Consider the following 24,143-nt stretch of genomic DNA (forward strand, 5'->3'; position numbering starts at 1 on the left):
ATAATATACTCACAAGCTTTCGAGGGACACCCTCTTCGTCAGGTGAATGGAGAGTTCTGGCCTCAGACAGAGCATATAAAGCACAGACAGTTTAGAGATTACTGATTAGAATGCGAATCTTTACACCTAACCTGATAGCCAAGTTGCGCACACATGAGGACGGTCTCAACAGGGATCTTGGGTTCATGTCGCACTATCTGTAACCCCCGTGACTTGCCTGGGTTTGCAAAACCTCACTTACTGTACTGTCTGGAGACAATACACATCTCTTTAAACTGTGATCAGTGCTCCTTCCACTCACATTATCAGCCACTTCAGGTCTTGAACAGCAGGTTAGGTGTAAAGATTCGCATTCTAATCAGTAATCTCTAAACTGTCTGTGCTTTATATGCTCTGTCTGAGGCCAGAACTCTCCATTCACCTGACGAAGAGGGTGTCCCTCGAAAGCTTGTGAGTATATTATCAAATAAATAGGTTGGACTAAAACCTGGTGTTGTCAGACTTTTTACTGTCCTTGCAAAATCCAAAGATGTGCTGGTTAGATGGATTGTCCATGCTAAATTACCCCTTACTGTCCAAAGATGTGTAGATCAGATGGATTGGCCATGGTAAATTAACAGGGTTATGGGGGGAGGGGTGGGGGATGGGTGGTCCTGGGTAAGATATTCTTTCAGAGAGTTGGTGCAAACTCAATGGGCTGAATGATGGGCCTCACTGTAAGGATTCTATGAATTGGAGAAAATTAGTATACAGGTACAGCAGGTAATTAAAAAGGTGACATGTCTTAACTATGTTAGGGGTTGTGGGTTTTAAGCAAAAGTAAAAGATATGGTTTGCACATAAGAACATAAGAACGAGGAGCAGAAGTAGGCCATCTGGCCCCTCAAGCCTGCTCCGCCATTCAATAAGATCATGGCTGACCTTTTCATGGACTCTGCTCCACTTACCCACCCGCTCACCATAACCTTTAATTTCTTTCTGATGAAAAAATATAGACAACTTTTCTGGTAGTCATGGTGAGAAATGCGCTTTGCTGGCCTTGTACTGGGATTTGTGCATGCACTGGGAACACATGCTCATCTCCCAGAGCCGGAGAACAGTCGCCAGTCAGACCATGCTGGAAACTAGTGGGAAGGTAGGTAAGTAATTTGAATCTTTTTAAAATGTATTTTAAATATGCTTTCAATGTGATTATCAGGAACGTTCACATCCTGATTAATTCTCCAGCCCCGCCAGGAGTACTTCATTCCGGTGTTTAGACTAGCTCCCCACATTCAGGGAACTAGTGGGAGACTCTGCTGGAATGAAGGAGGACAAGTGGGGGCCCCTCTAGGGGGTCAGACAGTGAGGGGGGTACCCTCTGGACATCAGCACCCTGGCACTACCAGCCTGTGCCCTCAGCACTGCTCAAGGGGCAAAATGCCCATGCCCAGGGGCACCTTGGCACTGCCCACTTGGCATTGGGCAGTGTCAAAGGGGCAGGGCCTATTGTGGGTGGGGCCTAGGGGCAATTGGCTGGGGTGGGGGATCCAGCAGCCAATCTGCAGTCAGGATTGGTCGGGGATGGAGGGGGTGCAGTGATTGGGACAGGCTAGGCGGGAGGTGGTCTGCCGAGGGGGGTGGGGGAGCCTGCCTCCTGGGGGTGTCTGACCCCGGAGTAGGGGAGGGCGGGGAGATTGCCACTGCTGGGGGGTGCTCCAGGACAGGGGGAGGTCATGGCTGGCCCAAGAATTGTTGTGGGGGCCATGATTGGGCCATGGAAGTCTGGAGGGACAGCATTGTGGAGGTCCTTGGCTGGAACCTCAATAGTGCACAGAATGCAGAGATTCGAGTGAGAAGCTGAATTGAGAAAACAGTCAGGATCCGGGACAGTTTTCCCACAAATTCAGCGCTTTTGGGACAATCGCGGCCGTAGATTCAAACAACAAGAATAGGTTTATTCTCAGATCTTTTGTCTGTACAGCAAGAAACTGAAACTAAAAGCAGGAGCCTCTGAAGCACCCCAATGACATCAGAATCAAATCATGCAACCAGCTCTTAAAGCAATTAAATATATAACAGAAGGCAAATGGAATTTTGGCATTCATGGCTAATTGAATAGAATAGAAAAATAGGAAAGTGCTGTTGCAATGATATTGAATATTGATGAATCCACATCAGGAGTGCTGCACACAGTTTTTAGTTGAATTGGCCATGATAAATTCTCCCTCAGTGTACCTGAACAGGCGCAGGAGTGTGGCAATTAGGGAATTTTCACAGTAACTTCATTGCAGTGTGAATGTAAGCATACTTTTGACTAATAAACAAACTTTACTTTGGTCCTCTTACTTGAGGAAGGATATAAATACATTATAGGCAGTTCAGAGAAGGTTCACTAGATTCTTTCAGGGATAAAGGACTTGTCTTATGAAGAGAGATGGAGCAGTTTAGGCTTGTACCCACTGGAGTTGAGAAGAATGACAGGGGATTTAATTGAGGTATATAAGATGCTGAGGGGGATTGACAGGCAGATATTTCCCCTTGTTGGGCATTCTAGAATGAGAGGCCATAGTTTTAGGCTAAGAGGTGGCAGATTTATAACAGAAATGAAGACGAATTACTTCATTCAATTTTACATAGGTGTTCTGTAGTTATTATTTATTGGTTATGTCAAGGCTATTTTTTAAGGTTTCCCCCAGCTGTAAGCCTTTAAAACCGGCTAAAATTGGGGACATTTTCCTCCTCCATGTCGATGCCTTTGCATTCCCATCAGAATCTTTCTTCATTTAAAATGTTGCCTGCGAATTGCATATGTGTTTATCGTACCGTCCTTGTCTCAATTCTCTGGACTAAAAAAATAGGTAGGCAGACAACCATTGTGGCTTCTGAACATAGCATCTGGTTTTGTATTAAGTATCTGCTTTTAGAAGAGAAATAGTCACAAAACTTTTGATGGCATTTGTAAAATATATTGAACAATGATGGTTCTGCAAATAAATGCATTGCATGACATATAGCCCAGGGAAGTCTCAGATCAGTCCCGTGTTGTGTATTAAGTGGTTGAAAAAATTGCGGAATCTTAAGCATGAGTTACACGCGTAATTACAATATGTCCTTTAACCGAATCGTTTAGATCCATTCGTGCAAATGAATCTCTGCTCTCAAAACCAATTCTGAAACGTGAGTGGTCTCCAACTGCGCTTGTTCCAGAGCACCTCAATTTGACAATTATATCTGGAGAGAAACAGAAGCAACTTGCTGCCTTATAATTGCAATTTTAAGAACACGTTTAAAGATAACGTATCACGGTTGAAAACTATGTTTGTTTCTTTTAATCTGTTTCGTAAAATGTAATTTTAAAAAAAACTTCACTAATTAATTGCAGGTTCTTAAAATACTCTGCCTAATGTGAACGAATGGGAATGGTTAAATGCTTCAAAGTTTTGGTATTCCATAGATCCCCAATCGTTTCCGTTAGCTTGCACAATTTACAGAGGTTTTGGGTTTGAGGGCGAATTGTAATAACCCGGGGGGAAATTTTCCAACATCGGCAAAATGAGTGCAACTCCAGCTCTGATTTCTGAGTTGTAGGCCGGATTGAAACTCCAGGCTTTCGGTGTTTAAATTTGTATGGCGAGCATGACAAAAACTTTCCCAGACGGGGAACATATTCATTGTTGGCCACAGCCATTGACCTCAGCTCCCTGCCCTGGGACATACTCACGGTTAGAGTACCTGCTCCAAATCACTATCCGCTGATCCCAGAGTGGAAAACCTGGAGAGACCAGAACACCGAAGCTCACCTGTAACGCTCCCCTTATATGGCGTGGACCCTGTTGAACTTGGTTGGATGTCAGTACTGGAATTCAAGAAATACTACGTGGAAGTAAACTCCAGCATGACTTTCGGACAGCGGGGGCGGGGTTGCGGGGAGGAGAGGATAAGATTAGAAAAAAAGTATCATTTTAAAATTGTGCACTATACATCGAACTATTTATTTCGCAACGACTCCAATATCTTTGATAAATAAATCCAGTGACAGGACGATTTTGTTACATTCAGATGATATCCTTTTAGCGCTCATTCGCCCCCCTGAATCTGGTGTGAAATATAATTGGGAAACATCTATTGTCTGAATCTTTCAGACGTGCAAACCTTGTCAAGCGCGTCGTCTCAAATCAGCGCCGTTACAGGGACATGAGAGGGATTGTTGCTTCACACATCACGTCTGTAGAGCTTGGGTGAGACGATGTTAATTTCTAAGGGAGAGAAAGTCAAGTCCCTTCCCTTGTTGACCTGATAAGTACAAGCCACTTTCTATGATCCATTGTTTTGCCCCTCCGGGGGGCAAGACAAAACTTTCAATGTGTTGCTGAAACTTTGACAAATAGAAACTGCGGCTCTTTCTGACACACGACATGGGACTTTCACATGACGGCGGCCGGTTTGTGTGTAAATCCTACATCCAGTAAACCCACAAAGCTTCCGCCTTGTTAACAATCCGAGTGGCAGGTGTCTGTCCCTTCCCCTTCATGACTATTTGACTAATACCTGTGGCATTTCGGGTTTGTGTTTAGAAAATACTGCGGCTCGATTTAAAAATATTTTAAACGGTAGCTGTACTGTTTATTGTTTTTAAATCTGGAGAATTGGCGATCCTCTCATCCAGAGTACACCCAATTGCCTTGGTCAGTCTCTCCACTTTTAGAATGGTCTCTCATCTTATGGAGCCGCTCTTCCTGTGTGTGGGTGGCTGAGTGAGGGGGTGGGGGAAATAAAGAGCTAGAAGGCAGGAGGAAGAGAGAAAGGAGGGTAACAAACAACAACAACAAAATCCACCCCGGATGTTTCTACCTTGTCAGTTAAAATTTCAGGAGTAAACTTTTTTTTTTGTGACGTGTGATGATCGCTGTACAGTACGTAAAGTCTCCCATCTTCACCAACACGTGATAGAGGGAGAGCCAGAGACAGAGAGGGGGAAGGAGGCAGAAAGCAGAGAGAGCGGGGACGGGAGATCAGCACACTCTGTCATACCTTCAGGTAGGCACTCTTCAACCAGACTCAACAATCAGATAAATATATTTTACATGAACACCTTAGTTATGAGCGAGGAGATGGTAGTGTACTAATATATTTCGCATGAGTCTAACTCTTAATGAAAAAACTCTTCCAACAACACTCAGAGTTTAATTCTCTATGGGGGGAGGAGGTATCTGTAAGTTAAATTGCAACAAAATATTCGGGGAGGGGCTTTTAGTTGGGTTGACTTGTTATTTACAAAAATTGACGGGGATTTAAATATTTGCAAACTTTTTAAGATAAGTGACCCCCGAGGAGATGAGGGTAAAGCAGTGGTGTTTCACACTGACAACCAGCATTGGGAGCCTTAAGTGATGAACTTGCCACATCTGGGCGACTTGGCCGCCCTTTAATGCCAGGTTTAATGGGAATGAGTTTACAAGGGTGACAGAGGGAACTGGAAGTTTGGTGTTAAGATCTGTCTCTCTTTGCCAGGGGAGGTGACCAGCTGGTTGGGATGGAGTTGATGCGGGAGCAGAGTTGCAGAGTGGCGGTTGACGGAGTTGAAACTTGAGGAGTGAGAGCAGGGGCCAGACAGCGAGAAAGCAGCATCCATCCCGCTGCCTACACTCTCCAGCCACAGAGATGGAGCAAAGCATAGAGGAGAAGGAAAGGACGGAGAAAGTTCTCCCCTATTCTCCTGAAACTGCTTCCAGGGATGGGTGCAGCACAGACCTGCTAAAAGCCGTCTCCGACTCAATGGGGCTTTACATGGACGACTTGCTGCCCCAGACTGAGCTGTCAGCAGCTTTGGATAGGAAAGTTGAGAATGACTCTGAGAAAGGCAAACATCTGGACAGCATGAGCTTATCTGCTGTGCCCAATCTGAGTGACGCGGCTGAGCCTTCGACCTGGGCAACTTGCGGTCTGAGTTTAGCTGAAAGCAGCTCGGATGGGATTGGAGCGGCCAAACAACCTCTGGCCCCAGTCCCTGTCACCTCCTGGTCCCTCATGCACACCGATAGGAATCTCCCCAGTGAGTCCAAGCTGCGGAAAGTATGTGCCAGGGAAAGTCTCAGCCCGGTGGAGGCGGCTGGATCTGCTGCCCTCCTCCACCCCCTCAAATCGGAAAGCTGCCAGGACAGGGAGCAGGCCAGCAACCCAGCCTCCCGAGGCCAAGTCTCACCCCTCAATATCTTCCGCTTCCCCTTCCTGCCTCTCAATCCCATCTATCTGGCTGCTCGAACTCACCAGCTCCTGACCGCGGACGACTGCGACCACGCTCCATACATCCCGGACATTTCCAGCTCCTATGGTTTCTCCGAGTCCGCAGGCTCCCCCACTTCCAAAGCTGAACGGAACATCCAAGCCGAGTCGCACCCGGCAATGAACATGAACCAGGAAGCCAGCAACACCTTCGGCTACATGCCCAGCGGCTACTCCCCCTATTCGGACTATTCCGTCCCTCCCCAGCAGCAGAGGCCCCCCATGAGAGGAGAGCCACTGGAAGATGCTGTCATGTTTAAGACCGAACCTTTAGATTCCTATGGCCTCTCGCACCATGAACCAGGACTCAGCTGCAACTTCTTAGTTCAAGATGATACCATGCCGTCTACTTCAGCAGCCCCTGTGACCTGGTACCAACCCATTACATATCTGGGTTATCAAGGTGCAACTAAGGCAATGTCAGACACTTATTCGCAAGGTTTCTCCCAGTACAGTGGTTTAAGGTAAGAAGTCCAGTATCATTATTTATATACCGCTTTCACATTCTCGTTATTTTGATAACAACCCTTAGTTTATTTGTTTGGCTGGTGCTATTTTTTTCCTACCTATTCTAAATCAAACAAACCCCAAAGCGACTCTGTTAAACTTTGGGTGAGCTCTATGTTTGGAAGCATCGAGACAGAATTCACCTCAAATTTCCAATGGGTACATTCAAAAGCTGAGATAATTGGCCACGCTTTTCTAAGTGCCGTCAAAAAAGTTTGCACAGCTGAGTTTAGAATTATATTTAAAATTAAGAACTTTTGCACCTGACCTTCCAACATTTTGCCCGTGTTTTCTGTTATTGGTAACTAGTTTATATTCCATTAGTTACTGATTTTAACTAAATATTGCTGTCCATTTGTAGGTGGCGGAGATTGCAGCTTTTTCCAAATAATATTGCCGAACGAATCACTTGTAGCGCTTTGATCTCGGCGCAGCTTTTTCAGAAATTATATTGTTCCCCTGGCTCCTCAGATTTCTTTAGCTCTCCCCGTTCTCATAATTCTGTTTCCATCCACACCAAATATCCTTTTGAACAAGACATACGCAATTGTACTTTAGTGAGTAAAATTTTCTTCGTCTGGTGTTTTGAGCCATTGTTAGTCCTACAGCAATGGTTGATGCAACTTAAAATAGTAAATATTTCCACCTCTCTTCTGTATTGCATTCGGGTAAGATAGACAAAAGAGTTTTTCAAATGGTTTATGTTTGATTAGAACAATTGTTGACACTAGCCAGCAACATAATTAGGATAAATACCGATTCCTTCATAGGAGATGGAAAAGGATGTGTAAATTCATTCTGATCAGACTGGTATTAACATGACACCTTGGAAAATAAATATTTCCATTAAAAATCAAGTCATTTTAGAATAGTGTTACATCTGTATGACAACTGAAGCTGCCGTTTGCAAAGATTTAGGACAATTTAAGCGAAGAATGATTTGAGAAGGCATAAGTTTATCCTTGTTTTGAACACTACTGACCCTCGTAAATACGTTATTGTAAAAATAAAAATCAAACGAACTTGTTAAATAAGATTCTGTTAAAGGTTAGGAATGAGTAACCAGAATAAAATTCATAATCATGAGTACAGATTGAGAGTGGAGTTCAACACTAACGAAAATGAGGATGATAAATTTGAAGAATTATGAGTATTGTGACAACAATGATTAGTGCTGCTGCATTTTGAATACAAGCATGAGTGCTGCAGCCCGTCAAGCATTTTATAATGGATAAAGAGAGAGAAACAAAGTTGAGAACACACAGGTCATCGGGGGTTCCTAAGTCACAGTGAGTACTACATCAGGCAACAAATCTACCACAATAGAACCAATTAAACTGGAATATAATGGAGAAACACTGCTTGAAGATGCTTAAACACAACCAGGAGTGTGCGATTGAGACATTCACCTGTTAGATGTAAACCTGAGGGCTAGATGACCACCAGTAATGTGTAGTCAATGACAGCAAGGAGTGTTGCTACTCTTCACTTTGATGCCACAGGCATCTTATTGTTTGCTTGGCTCCTCAGATTTCTTTAGCTGTCCCTGTTCTCATAATTCTGCTTCCATTTATATAAAATATCATGTTAAACAAGACATAAGCAATTGTACTTTAGTGAGTAAAAGTCAGGAACTTTACCCCATTAAGGATGGAACTGAAGCCCAGTTTTGCCTCACATGCACCCTAAATATACCAACTACAGCTAGATCAAGTAACTGAACTGCCAGAGTAGGCAACAGAAACAGTACAGTAAGGTCTTATTGCTCCATTCTTCCAGAGAGTTCTGCAATTTGGTGCTAATATTTTCTGTTGGATAGATTGACAATTGCCATGGACATTCATCATCCCCATTTTTCTTTGCCAACACGTGGGTTTGTTTGTGTTTTATGATGTTTTATTTTCTGCTCGGTGAAAGAATAGCAAATTGCAACATAGATTCAGAGTGAATTAAGTTAAATTTTGCATAGCTTATGGCATATGTGTTGAATATGTTTTAAAATGCTGCTGCACTTATGCTTGGTGTTGTGAATTTCTCCGTATGATTGCAGATGTGACTTATTATTAAAGCTAGGTTAAAACAGTAACATCAGTGGCAGGACTTAACTATTACTAAAGGGTCAACTTTAATATTGGCGACTTCAGATACCATCGGCACAACTTTCAGATATGCTACATGGTGAAAGACACCTTGTCCTGAGGTTTGACCTGTTTGAGTGCAGAACTGGAAACATTTATGAGATTTTGGAGTTTTGACCCAAAAGTGTCCATGGCAGTAGGAAGAACACTCCTATTATACATGTGGCTTCAGTAACTACTGTCTCCACTGCAGCTGTGGCTGATGTTTCCAAATGTGGCAGTCTGTGCTACAAACAGCTGTTGTTTTATGCCATTGCTTTAGTGTGACAATGTAGAGCTGGAAGTTGGACTTCTCTAGACTACACACCATCATGTCATGTTTAAAGAAGCAAATAGCTTCTCAGTGTGAGCATGCTGATTTAACAATAAGGTATGAAAGCAAGGAAGTAAAATTTGAACCACCATATAAGTCCATAGTGGAATTTTTTCCTGTGCTAGCTGGCTTCTTCCCCCAGTAAACTTCAAGGCTGCCAAACCTTTCCTCACCAGAGCTCAGTGCTTTACCGGAACCCAGTCCCTTACCCTGTGCTGCATTTTATTCTTTTCCTTTTTAAAAATTTATTTATTAGTCACAAGTACGGCTCACATTAATGCTGCAATAAAGTTACTGTGAAAATCTGAGTCGCCACACTCTGGCGCCTGTTCGGGTTAATGCACCTAACCAGCACGTCTTTCAGACTATGGGAGGAAACCAGAACACCCAGAGGAAACCCACGCAGACGCAAGGAGAACATGCAGACTCCACACAGACAGTGAACCAAGCCGGGAATCGAACCCAGGTCCCTGACGCTGCGAGGCAGTAGTGCTCACCACTGTGCTATTGTTAATCACCATCAACCTCTTCCGTAATGTGTTTACCTGTGATGCAGTCAGATTCAATTAGAGTTGTGACAATAGCTGACAAGGTCTGCTGCTCCTTAGATGTGGCTGTGCCTGACTAGGTTCTCTTTGATTTACGCAGACAACAGATAGTATATTAACAGTAGATGAAAATACTTATCCAATTTCTTATTAACTTTGCTCCTCTGAAATTAATAGCTGAGGCTTATTGGTATCGGTTGCATATCTTATGCCCTTGTGCATAACTAAAAGCTGTCAATGCACTCATGAAGCATGCCACACAAGCCTTAGGATGGCTGATTAATTTAGTTGATTAATTTGTCACAAATTCCTTGCGATATTCCAATTTCCACAGCCTCAATTCATTTCAAACTCTTAGTGAAACAAATTCATTTATTCCTCTTCCACTGTAGGTGTCCACCATTTGTTATATATTGTAAGAGTTGTGTCTTTAAACATTGGAGTTGTGAGTTTGGAGTCATACTGATTTGCCCTTTGAAAATTATTTACACCTTGAATTTTTCCCAATGTGAAAGTAGGTTTTCTGACTTGATTTACAGTGATCTTCATCTTTCACTGTTGTACTTTTTTTGATCCTTCTTTTGGCTCTCCTGCAAGTTCTTTTAAAGTGGAGAGAGAAACCACAGAGATGTTCAGTAAAAGTAATAAGAAAAGCAGGTGCAGGAGATGAGGTGGTGTCATCAGGTTAGCGTGTTGCCTTTTCACTTGGGGCCAGCATTTGAATCCAATCCAGTCTAATGGGATCATAATATAGTCTGTCTCTCTCCTTTCCTTATAACAGTCCATTTGAAATAGATTGCAGTCACAATCGAGCTTCTCAGGGAGTATTGTAGCCTACAAAAGGTAAAACTAATGGTAGCACTAAATTGACTCTATCTTACACATAGAGTCCATTAGAAGGGCTTGTGTGGGAAATTGAAATGTGACAGGGGTGGATTGTGGGGGGCACTATTCTGAAATTAAAGATTAGAGGGGACAATTCTCCCAAAAAAATTCTGTGTCAAAATCATGTAAAAGCGGAGTAAACCAGGTTGGTTTTTTCAGTGGGATTTTCAAAATGAATCTCCCACACTCTGCACAGCTGAGTGCCCTAACATGATTCACTCCAGAAATCTGTGGGCAAGGCCTATTCCCACTGAAGAGGCTGGCAGAATAGCACAGAGCAGGCCAGTGTAAGCCATTTGTCTTTGCCAAGATTGATGCATGCGCAGTGACTCCTGTCTCCCAGCCTCCCAATTTATTGGCCAGCTCAAGCATGCCTGTGCCAACCTTGACCACCCCCCCATCACCAGCCCATCTTGATGTCCCTCCCAATAGATCTGCCCTTGATCCCTCCTCCTGAGCAACCCCGACACCCCCCAGCAGACTGACCATACCCTACCCCGATGGCCAGCCCCAGTCACTGGCCCCCCCTCCCTCTGTTGCTCAGACCAAATATGGAGTGGCAGCAGGACCTCCACCCACACTGATTGCCCCCAGGGGCCCCACCCCATTAGGCCCCACTCTCTTGGCACTGCCCGATGCTCATTGGTCAATGCCAAGATGCCCCCCTACAGGAAAGGCTAACGGGCTTGGAGACCTTAGTCTCAGGATCACTAATTATATTTAAAATATATTTAAATTTGACTTTGCATAATTTATATCGGAAATTGGTATGGTGCAGGCGGCGCCAGAAATTCAGCTGCCAGAGATGTGGCGTGGCACCCAGCAGGAAGCCCACGAAATGGCCTCTGCTAGAATCTCCTAACCCGCAGCAGGATGAGAGAACCGTGCCCTATATTTATTGATATACCCGGTCAGAGGGATGTTTCTGCTGAGCCCTTCAAGTCAGAAACAAGATGTTCTCAAGGCGTCAGTCTCTGTTGACGTCATCAACTTCAACAATCTCATCAAATCACTAAAAACGTCCACCAACTCAAACAGAGCTGGTAGAAATTAACCTAATGGGGAATGTAGCTGAAGTGACTGTTTCACTGCCTGAACCAATTTGAAGTAATCTTGTACTTGTTTGAGTATGTATTCTGGTTTGTGGTGGTCTGCTATATCCTTCACAGTCTCTGCCATCAAGGATGGTATGATCAGCTCATGAGGAAAAGAAAGAGGAATGCAAGCAGGAGGAGGAGGAGGAGGAAGAAGTAGGGAGAAAGCCAGTATGTCCTTGTTCTGTATGTGCTGCCTGTAATCATCTCGTTTGACTACATTTCTCATGGACCCATCCTCAAATCCCCTATTGCACAGCAGTCCCATAGCTTATCATCCCAGCATCCATGCCCATGAAGCTCGGAATAAAAACCACCAGAAAACAACTTTATTCACCAAAATATCCAATATTCTATCCACTTGTCAGCCAGTAACACGTATGAATCTGCTCAGTGTCAGTCATGTAGGTGCCTTTGTTAGCCTCGGACTCCTACGAATGCTATCCCTTGTAGCTGCAGTGCGGCTGATGAAACTCATTAAGTTACCAGAGAGAGGCGGGAGGAATCGGAAAATGAGATCTCACTGGCAAGATTCTCGTTTTCAAAGTCTCACGAGGTTTTGCATCCACATCGCTGCTTGTGCTGGCATATTTGAAAAGAACGGATGCTTTGCAATACGGCTGGGGTCAATTAAAAAATACATTAAGTCAACAGTCTCCAGAGTAGAAAAGAGAGTACTGGGAAGACAGTTTAAAAAATGTACTGACTGTCTCAAGTCACTAGTGCCTGAAATAGAAATGGCAGGTCAATGAAGATAGTGAATCATGGAGTTCCTATGCCAAGTATTGTACAAGCAAATAAAATTGCAAAATGCGTTGCTCATCCCAGCTTTTCTCAGTACAATACAACTTTCAATTTGCTCCAGTGCTTAGTTCAACCTGCAAAGCCAGGAACCAAAACTAACGATTAGTTGACAAAGATCCTTGAAGATCATTACTCTCAAGTGACTGATCATCATGGAACGGTTCAGGCTCCACAGAAGGAATCAAGTGGAAGGCCCAATCTGCGGCAACCTTAAAAAGGCTGGTACAACATTGTGAGTTTGGCAGGTCATCAGAAGATACTCTTCGAGATCATCTAGTTTGTGGTCTTCAAAATGAGGATTTAAAGAAGATTGTTTACTGAACATGATTTTCCGTTAGTAGTGAAAGTAGGAATCAGTGTCGATGGAACTGGCTGCTAAAGAGGCTTCATAATTTGGTGCAGGAATGAAGATCCACAGATTGGGGACTGCCCATAACAAGTTAAAACAGTAAAAAGCATTTCATAGATGCGCCAAAATGGCTCATTCAGTGAGTGAATGCAGGATTAAGAATACTCAGTGCCGGATTTGTGGCAAAATAGGTCACATTGCAAAAGCTTGTTGGGATATACCAGCTTCCCCTGAGAAGAATATTCAGAAGGTGAATCTGGGTGCCTGCAAGAAATATAACAAGTTGCATTCTACAAAAATAATTTACAACGAGGAAGAAGAATTATGACTATGAAGAACAGAATGCCCAGAAATATGATGAAGAGCTCCAACTAAATGTCTTATATATAAAGGGTGAATTCACATAGATTCTGGGTGATTCCAAAGTTAAGTGGACAAACATTAGGATGGAGATTGAAAATGGTGTTGCTGTAACTTTAATTCCTAAGACTATATACCAATGAAAGTTGAAGCGTCATTTTTTAAAGCCAGCTGATGTGATTTTAAGGACATACATGGAAGAGATCATACCATTAAAAGATTACATCATGGTCAACATAGAGTTAAGTGGACAAAGAGCAGAGTTGCCTCTCCATGTGGTCCATTGTATTTTTCATCGCCATTTGGTTGGAGAAGATAAAGCTTAATTGGAGTGCTGCCAACTGATTGGTCTGTTTTGGCATCAACCAATCATACTTCTGGATAAATACAAGAGTATATTCAAAGACACATTAGGCTCAACAAGGGAGGTCAAATGAAAGGCATGATAAGGCATAATAGTCAACCAAAAAGTCTCAAAGCAAGAACGGTGCTGTAAGCAATTCATCCCAAGGTAGAAGAAGAATTAGTACAATTTGCTAACACTGGTGTGTTGGAATGGGTTACAATGGGTGACTAGGCTATCCCCACTATGCTTGTCATGAAACCAGATGGTTCGTTTATATTTGTGGTGATTTTAAAACAACCATAAATTCAGTGTTGTATGCTGATTTAATATCCGCCTCCTTTAATTGAAGATTTGTTTGCTGGATTATCAGGTGGGTAGAAATTCAGCAATATTGGCCTTTCACAAGGATATTTATAGATAAATGTAGCCACTGAATCTCAACCATTATTTACCATAGTTACTCAAAGGTCTTTTTCATTTAATAAGATTGCCTTTTGGAATAAAATACGACCAGCCCTATTCCAAAGATCGATTGATCAGATTTTAAGTGGTCTCTCTGGTGTACAATGTTACCTGGATGATATTCTAATTTCAGTGTCCAGTGAACAGGAGCACTTGAATAATTTAGAAGCAATAGTGGGATGTCTTCAAGCACATGGTCTAGAAATCAAGGAAGAAGAGTGTGACTTTTACAGACATCAGTCCAGTGTTTAGGTCATGTTATTGATGGCAAAGACCTAAACAAAGCACCAAAAGAAATGGATGTTATTTTAGAAGTACTATGTCTGATGAATGTGACAGCTTCTCAGGCTCAGCGACATACCAAAAATTATCCCATGATGGGGAAGGTGATGAATATCAAATTGAAAGGAATGATAGCTGGAATGCATCTTATACATTCTGATTTGAAACCGGATGTGTCAAGAAAGCGTGAGTTGACCATCCAAGGTCTATTTTGATGAATCCAAGTGATCATTCCTCCAAGTCTGCATGGAAGAGTTCTTGATCCAGTATATGAAGGACATCTTGGTGTAGTCTGAATGAAGGAATTAGCACGTAATTATTTTTGATGACCGGGTCTGGATGCTCAGATTGATAAAAATGTGGGACAGTGGCAATCCTGTGCACGAATACGAAATACACCACTATTGTCCCCTTTTCACACTTGGCAGTGGCCTAAAATGGCATGGCAATGATTGTGTATAGATTTTGGTGGTCCATTTAAGAGTTACATGTTCTTAGAGATAAATAACGCACACGCAAAGTGGCCAGAAGTTGTTATTGTAAGATCTGCTACAACTGAGCAAACCAGTAAAAAACTTGATGGAACCTTTGAAGGATTTGATAAACTGCAGCAAATTGTTAGTGATAATGGTTCACGGTTTACTTCACAAGAGTTTGAGGATCATTTTAAAGTAAATGGTACTCAGCATATAAAATCCACATCTTATCGTCCGTCAACCAATGGATTAGCTAAAAGATTTATACCGTCATGGAAACATTCCTTAAAAGCTTCAAGAGAGCAAGGTTCATTATCACATTGTGTGAATAGCTTTTTTGGCACCTTACAGAAACACTGCTTGTGTGATGACCCAAAGTTCATCTGATACTCTCGCAGAGAAATTTAAGAACAACATTTGATTTGTTATTACCTCCAGAAGCTTCCAAGATAGTAGAGCCTCAACAACAATCTCAGTTTGCTAGACAAGAAATGAGGGCAAAACAATACTAATTTCCACAAGGAGATCAAGTACTAGCGTGCAATTACGCCACAAATGAGAAATAGCTATCAGCCATAACTTTAGCAAAAACAGATCCAATTTCCAACATAGTTCAGGCTAAAGATTAACTAGTTTGGTGATGCCATGCTGACCAATTATCATCTCAAATTGATTTCTTTGAATTGTCTCCAGGCTTACCAACTTCTTTAGTTCCTTGGGTTGTGAATATTAGTTGAATCTGAGTTGCCTGATTATATCTTACCTAGTGCACTATGTGAGAATGATGCAGAATTGGATCCAAGTGAAAAAATGTATATTGAAGTTACAAATCATACTTCTAGGGTCAAAGACAGCCTAATTCCAAAAAACTTGTTTACAGCCAAAGACACCCTCCTAATCGACTTTCATATTGACCATGTATAATGATTGATGATGCATTGTACTGTGTCTAGACTATTATTGATCCTATGTATAATATCGTAACAGTTTTTGTCATAACCACAGAAGTAAAGGGGAATCACATTATGTATTTAAATGGTTATATGATTGCTTTAAGAGCTACTCACATGATTTGATTGTGATGTCATTAGCGTGTTGCACAGGCTGCTGTTTAATTTCAGTTTCTGTTATGTGCAGACAACATCTCTTTCAATAAACCCATCGTGTGTTACTTTGAATCTACGTGTGTAAACCACATATTTCCTTTTTTGTTTAAAACCCACAACCCCTAACTTAGTTAGGACACTACAGTAACAATGGGTAGAGTTTTTCCATTCTGGGACCAAGTTCCATGGTGGAGCAGGAACCTGGAGTGTTTCCCATTGTGGAAGCCGGTGGAAAAATACACCAAATCCGCCAGCCCCAAACTTATTAGCTATGCAAACAGGTGTTTTTTGCCTGTAGCAGGGCAGACCTGATGCCAGACAGTGCTGACTGTCTGTAATCAGTCCTTATTTCTCAAAATGCCTGTATATCCTGTCTCTCATAATACCTTCCAACACCTTACTCGCTACAGACATTACTCATTGGCCTGTAGTTTCCAAGCTTTTCCCTACAGCCTTTCTTGAACAAAGGTGCAACAATTGCTGCCCTCCAATCTTCAGGCACCTCACCTGTAGTAGTTGATGATTCAAATATCTGTTCGGGGACTCGCAATTTCCTCCCTAGCCTTCAACAATGTCTTGGTATATAGGGATTTATCTACATTGATACGCTGTAAGACCTCCAGTACCTCCTTCTCTGTAATATGTACACTCCTCAAGACATCACTATTCATTTCCCCAAGTTCCCTAACATCCATGCCTTTCTCAACAGTAACTACTGATGAGAAATATTAATTTAAGATCTTAGCCATCTCTTGTGGATCTGCACATAGATGACCTGTTGATCCTTAAGAGGCCCTACTGTCTCCCTAGTTACTCTTTTGCTCTTAATGTATTTATAGAAGCTCTTTGGATTCACTTTTTGCTTTATCTGCCAAAGCAATCTGATGTGCCTTTTTTTGCTCTCCTGATTTCTCTCTTAACTCTCCCCAACACCTTCTATACTCTTCAAGGGATTCACTTGATCCCAGCTGCCTATGCCTGTCATATGCCTCCTTCTTCTTCTTGACTAGGCCTCAATATCCCACATCATCCAGGCTTCCCTACTTCTACCACTCTTGCTCTTTATTCTAAAAGGAATGTGCTTACTCTGAACCATGGTTAACACACTTTTGAAAGCTTCTCACTTGCAAGACATCCCTTTTCCTGCCAACAGACTCCCCTAGTCAACTTCTGAAAATTCCTGTTTAATACCATCAAAAATAGCCTTGCCCCAATTTAGACTTTTAACTTTTGGGCCATAGCTATCTTTAAACTAATGAAATTATGGTCACTGGTCCCAAAGTGCTCCCTCACCAACACTTCTGTCATCTTCTTTCCATATTTTCTATGAGGACGTCAAGTTTTACCCCCTGTCTGGTCAGACCATACACATACTGAATGAGAAATTCCTCCTGAATACACTCAACAAATTTATCTCCATCCAAGTCCCTAATGCTATGACTACTCCAGTCAACATTGGGAAAGTTAAAGTCCCCTACTATTACTTCCCTATTTTTCTTGGAGCTATCTGTAATCTCCTTACATATTTGCTTCTCAATTTCCTGCTAACTATTTGGGGGCCTACAGTACAATCCTATCAAAATGAGCTCCTGTTCCTCATTTCTCAGTCCGACCCATATAGACTCAGTGGCCAAACCCTCAGAAATATCCCCTCTCAGTACTGCCGTGATGTTTTCCCTAATCAAAAATGCAATTCCCCATCCTCTCTTTCTTTCTTTATAGCATCTGTACCTTGGAACATTGAGCTGCAAGTTCTGTCCTTCCCTTAGGACATGTTTCAGTGATTGCTATAATATCCCAGTCTCATGTACCCATCCATGCCCTGACTTCATCAGCCTTGCCTGTCAGGCCTCTTGCATTGAAATAAATGTACTTTAATCTAGACTTCCCTTGCTTTCTGCCCTGCTCTTGCCTGACCTGTCTAGCACTAGGATTACTGACACTGTCTTTACTATTTGACGTGCTCTTTCTAACTTCCGTGCTGACTTCAACCTGCTCTTCTGTCTCCCTGCAGCTTTTGGACCCACCACTTTGCCAGACTACTTTAAACCCTTCTTAGTGGCTCTAGCAAAGCTCCCCGCCAGGATGTTAGTCCCCCTCCATTTCAGGAGTAACTCTTGAACAGGTCACCCCTGTCCCAGAAGAGATCCCAATAGTCCACAAATGTAAATCCCTGCCCAGGGCTGCATCAGTGAACCTTGGGGTTGCTCCATGGACTGTTACATTATTTATGCTTTGCTTTCTGCTCAAATTCTTACACAACGTCTCCCAGGAGACAATGCGCCCTTTGTCTTTATGAGGTGCAGGCTGACATTAAGTAGTTCAGGCAAGTTGTAAGTATCGGATGCTACAGCTTATATTAACTTGGACCTCCTGCTGTGGTTTGCAGCCTCTCAGCAGCATGCTTAGCCCTTGGTTGCAGGTCGTTTATTTGAATTAACAGGTATCACAAACTTCGTCTGTTGCTTGTATTGCTATGAACGAGTGCAGTTAATGGTACATCATAATACGTGTGCCCAATTCCTAGCCTAATACAATTCTCCCCTGACAGTGTGTGATATTTGAGTGAACAAGATTGACCAAAATCCTTGAGGAATGATTTGAATAGATTTGTCATTTCTGCTATTATTTCAAATCCTTCCATCTTTTCACACCTTAAAGGAAATGAACACAATTTAGGCCTTGCTGAAGACCAGCAAGTTGAAAGAAATTAATGACGAATGTACCGGGGCTTCTTGACTCTGACACGACATGGACAGGATTTTACGGACTTGCCCGTCCTGCAACATTGAAACTCCACCTGAGATCAACAGATCTTCCCATTGTCCGCCCCTCATCTGCTTCGAATACTGTGGTGGCAGGCAGGGTGGTAAAATTCTGGTAACGGGGTTCAGTGGGACGGGGTGGCAGGGGAGCGGGGGGCACAAGATTTCAGGATATAGTCGCAGGCTTCACTTCATGCTTAAGAAACATCTGCCCAGTGAAAGAGTCATTAAAAACTAAAGATAAAGCTAATGTGTTTTGGCAAAATTGTAACTATATAACAAAGATAATCTCATGCAAGGCTTTATTGAAGATGATATGAGCATTTTATGAGGTCAATACATAATTAAAACTTAATTATAGTTTGATAGAAATGTATAAATTAATAAATTACCCCAAAATGATGGATGGTACAGTGGCACAGTGGTTAGCACTGCTGCCTCACGGCACCAGGGACCCGGGTTGGATTCGGCCTTGGGTCACTGTCATTTGTGGAATTTGCACGTTCTCCCCATATTTGTGTGGATTTCCTCTGGGTGCTCCAGTTTCCTCCCACATCTAGCTTAGGTGTATTAGCCATGGTAAATATACAAGGTTTCAAGGATAGGATGGAGCGGAGGACCTGGATGGTCTTTTAGAGAGTCAGTGCAGACTCAATGGGCTGAATGGTTTCCTTCTGCACTGTAGGGGTTCTATGACACATTAATGATGTGGTAAAGTAATATAACAAAGGATTATATGTCCCAAAATTTGAAATTATTTTGCAATATTTCAAACCTTTTTATATAATCTGTCAAAAGTAATAGTAACTAAAATCAGAGACTTTTTTATTGCAAATTCAAACTACTGATTAAACAATTATGAAAAAATATATCTGGGCTGAAATTTTCCAGCCATTCCCGCTGGTGGGATTTTCCAGTCCCGCCCATGGCAATCCTCCACCATGGGTTCCCTGGCGGAGGGTGTGAACAATGGGACAACCCATTGCCAGTGGTAGGATCAGTAAATCCTGCTGCCAGCCACTGATGGGCTACATTCACCACCATAAAACACATGGTGGAGTGGGTGAATGCTCCACCTCTGGACTTCTGTCAGATTCATTGTGTTACAAATAACAAACCTTGCACCAGAATAGAAGAGTGATTATAGTATGAGTGTTATTATGCAAACTGACCTTAACTCTCACTACAGCATTAAAGACATTAATCTTTCCTGTTCATGCCAATAATTCATTATTACCCTTGGCATTATTTCAAATATATTTCATGTTTCTTTGTTCCAAAGATAGTTTGAGATTTGCTTTGAAGATACATGTAAGATTGGGATGTTAGATTTTAAAAAAACTCTCTAGATATAAAATCCTTCAAGTAAAAGCGCATTCATTAGAAATTAAAGTTTGTATCATGTTTTCCTCAGTGTGACTTAATATTGTATTCTTAAAAAAGAAACAAACTACAATGAAGTAGATAATGAATCTGCCAGTGGAGGAATAGCATCTTAAGAACATGAAGAGAAATAATTAGTGACAAATTGACTTCAAGATGTATCTAGCAGTATATCACATCTAACCGATCATAGAATGTATCTATTCAAAGCAATTAGACTTTGTGGCTTTAAAATCACAGGTCCATTCAACACAAGGACACCTGAGCATTATGATAATAGCTTGCGTTACATAGAAAATAGAAACAGGAGGAGGAGGAGGCTAGTCAGTCCTTCAAGCTTGCTCCATCATTCATTATGATCATGGCTGATCATTCAACTCAATAGCCTGATCCGACCTTCCCCCATATCATTTGATCCTCTTTGCCTCAAGTGCTATATCTAACTGCTTCTTGAAAACGTACAGGGGATGATCTTACTGGCTCGTCCCGCTGGTCAATCGGCATAACGAGGCAGCAAGATCGCACGAGAGGTGAAAAACCGTGTTCTTGCCTGGTTTCTCATCTCTCGCGATAGTACCAGCCCCGATCTGCAAGCTGTGAGGCTGATTTAAAAATTCAGTCGGCTAATTAAATATTATTAGGGAGTCTGGGACATAATCGTCTGGGCACACTTGCCTTAACAGCCTCACCGTGGAAGTCCTCACCAGTGAGGTTCATGTATGCTTCCCACCAACTGGGACCAGATGTGATGGTCTCGCCGTGGAACTGGAAGCCATTGAGCCCCTTATATGGTCAGCGATTGGGGGTGCAGTGCCTCTTGGGTAGTGCCAGCCTGGCACCCTGGATTGCAACTCAGTGTTTTGGCCTCAATTACTTCCTGTGGTACCAAATTCCATAGACTGACCATTCTCTGGGTGAAGAAGCTCCTTCTCATCTCTGTCCTAAACCATCTACCTTGTTTCATCAGACTGTGAACCCTTGTTCTAGACACCCCCGCCATTGGGAATATCCTTCTTCCATCTGTCCTGTCTAGTTCTGTTAGAATTTTATAGGCTTCTATGAGATCTCCCCACCTCATTCTTCTGAACTCCAGTGAATACAATCCTAACTGACTCAATCTCTCCTCATATATCAGTCCCACCATCCCAGGAATCAGTCTGGTGATAGCTGCCCTGTCTTTTCAAAGCAGCAGGCCTGATTTTGCCCATACCTGTCAAACAGCAAATGGTTAAGATTAGAAAACTGAGTTACTGCCCCATTCCTGCCAGAAAACAGTCAATCATCATTTGAACTTCAGAATTCTGTTTAGCATTGGATTGAAAAGTCACCAGTTTGAATCAGTAAGTGCCTCATTATTAAATTCAAGTAAGGTTCCAATGATGCAATATGCAATTTTAACTGGGCAGATGTAAGTATATAGTACAGGAGCAAACCTGCTAAATTAGAACCAGCAGGATTGGCTTCACAAAGCTTTTCTGAGACAGGGAAGGAGAGATGGAGCCAATGGATGGGAGGCTGGTTTGAGTGATGGGCTGGGCTTTGTTCACGACTCTTTGTAGTTTCTTGCAACTTCGACGGAGCAGGAACCACACAAAGCTGTGATACAACCGGAAAGAATGCTTCCAAGATGCATCTGTAAAAACTGATGAGAGTCATAATGGACATGCCAAATTTCATTAGCCTTCTGTGAAAACAAAAGCGTTAGCATCAGTGTGAAGAGAGCAGGATAGAGTGGTGGTAATCTGAACATCTAGAAACTTGAAACTCTTGACCATTTCTAATTCATCCCTATTGATGTAGACAGGGACATGTCCTCTACTACACTTCCTGAAGTCAGTGACTATCTCTTTCATTTTGTTGACATTGAGGGAGAGATTATTGTCGCTGCACCAGTTCACCAGATTCTCGATCTCATTCCTATACTCTGTCTCATCATTGTTTGAGATCCAACCCACTACGGTGGTGTCATCAGCAAACTTGAAAATCGAGGTGGAGTGGAATTTGGCCATATAGTCATAGGTGTATAAGGAGTATAGTAAGGGGCTGAGGACACAGCTTTGTAGGACACTCGTGTTAAGGATGATCATGGAGGAGGTGTTGTTGCCTATCCTTACTGATTGTGATCTGTGGGTTAGGAAGTCCATGATCCAGAGGGAGGTGCCAAGCCCTGGGCCGTGAAATTTGGAGATGAGCTTTGTAGGAATAATGTGTTGAAGGCTCAGCTGTAATCGATAAATAAGAATATAACATAGGTGTCTTTGTTATCTAGGTGTTCTAGGTTGAGTCTAGGGCCAGGGAGATGGCATCTGCTGTGGGTCTGTTGCGGCGGTAGATATTAGATCCAGGCAATCTGGGAGGCTGAAATTGACTCATGCCATGACTAGCCTCTCGAAGCACTTCATAATGATAGATGTCAGAGCCTTAAGGCACAATGCTTGGCTTTTTCTTTGGGACCGGGATGATGGTCGTCTTCTTGAGGCAGATAGGGATCTCAGATTGTGGTAAAGAGAGATTGATGATGTCTGTGAATACCTACACCAGATAATCCACACAGGATCTGAGTACACGTCTGGGTACCCCATCTGGCCAGTCGCTTTCCATGGGTTGACCTTTAAAAAGGCTGAGCTGACATCTGCAATGATGACCTCGGATACAGGTTCATTTGAGACTTCCAGGGTGGAGGGTATGTTCTCGCTTACCTCTTGCCCAAAATGGGTATAGAATACATTGAGCTCCAGTGTTGGAGCCGGTCATTTTATATGCCTTCATCTTGTAGCCTGTTATGTCTTGCAGACCTTACCACAGTTGGCGGGGGTTGGTATGGCTAGACGTGGACTCTAGCTTTGTCCAGTACTGTCTTTTGGCATCTTTGATGGTTCTCCTTGGATCGTTTCTTGTATAGGTCAGTGTTGACTGACTTGAACACCTGACCTGAGACTCAGCAAGCAGTGGATATCCGTGTTCATCCATGGCTTCCGGTTGGGGAACACACTGATTTGCTTCTTTAACATCACAGTCTTTTACACACTTACTAATGAAGTCAGTTACGGTAGTGGCATAGTTGCTTCAGGCTGATTGCAGAGTTTTTCAATTCTGACCAATCCACTGACTCCAAGCAGTCCTGTAGGAGATCATCCAGTTCCTCAGACCAACACTGTGTGATTTTCTTTGATGGATTCTTCCATTTCCCTTTTTGTTTGTAAGCTGGGAGCAGGAGCACAGCTTGTGGTCTGATTTGTCAAAGTGTGGGTGGTGACAGAGCAATAGGCATGTTTGATATTTGTGCCGCAGTGGTCAAGGATGTTTGGGCCTCTGGTGGAACAGAAAACGTGTTGGTGGTATCGTGGTAGGACACTCTTGAACTTGACCCAATTGAGGTCCCCACCACAATGAACAAGGCCTCGGGATATTTTGTCTCGAGACTATTTGCCATGGTGTATATTTCATCTGTGAGTGAGTGGGATGAAAACTGCTGTCAGGATAACAGAGGTGAACTCCTGCAGAAGGTAGTAGAGGTGGCAGTTTAGCGTCTGGTATTCCAGGTCCTGAGTGCAGAAACCCACCAGTGTTGTTATGTTACGTCTAGGCACCATGAGGTATTGATTAGGATGCAAATCCCACCTCCCCTAGCCTTGCCTGAGGCCACTGGATGGTCTATTCAGTGGATTGAGAAGCCCTCTGGCTATAGCGCACAGACTGGTGAAGCAGGACTGAGCCGTGTCTCCATAAAACAGTACACAGCAGTCCCTCAGTCCTCTTTGAAAAGTGAGTCCTTGGTTATCCCTGGTAGCTGTCCCTACTGCTTTTCCCTTGTCTGGGCATTTCACAAACTGCAGACTCCTTTGATGTTTCACAGTATTTGTGTAAGTCATTTAATTGAAATATCTGTTGTATTCTAACAGCTCTTGAGGGGTTTCCACTGCTTGCTGCTCCAGCCCCAGTAGTGCCGTAAGTTAGCTGGCCCCTCCACCTGCTCATTCTTCTTCTCCTCATTTTGTGTCTGTTCCTTTGCTTAGTCCTGCAATGAGACATGATGAAAAAATTCTAGATCGCAACTGAAG

The 24,143-nt window shown here is 42.8% G+C and overlaps 1 protein-coding gene across 1 annotated transcript in view; it reads left to right on the forward strand.

Moving 5' to 3' along the window:
- The first annotated feature begins 6,661 nt into the window (after positions 1-6,661).
- Positions 6,662-24,143, forward strand: part of LOC145348899 (progesterone receptor-like) — a 280,573-nt gene continuing 263,091 nt past the window's right edge. The window contains exon 1 of the mRNA XM_080196951.1: positions 6,662-6,728. Within this exon, the coding sequence (XP_080053077.1) occupies positions 6,682-6,728 (47 nt within the window). The 5' untranslated portion in view covers positions 6,662-6,681. The remainder of the gene's footprint in view (positions 6,729-24,143) is intronic.

Source organism: Carcharhinus amblyrhynchos, chromosome 10 (genome assembly GCF_965287045.1).
Source record: "Carcharhinus amblyrhynchos chromosome 10, sCarAmb.v2.hapA, whole genome shotgun sequence".
Lineage (NCBI taxonomy): Eukaryota > Metazoa > Chordata > Chondrichthyes > Carcharhiniformes > Carcharhinidae > Carcharhinus > Carcharhinus amblyrhynchos.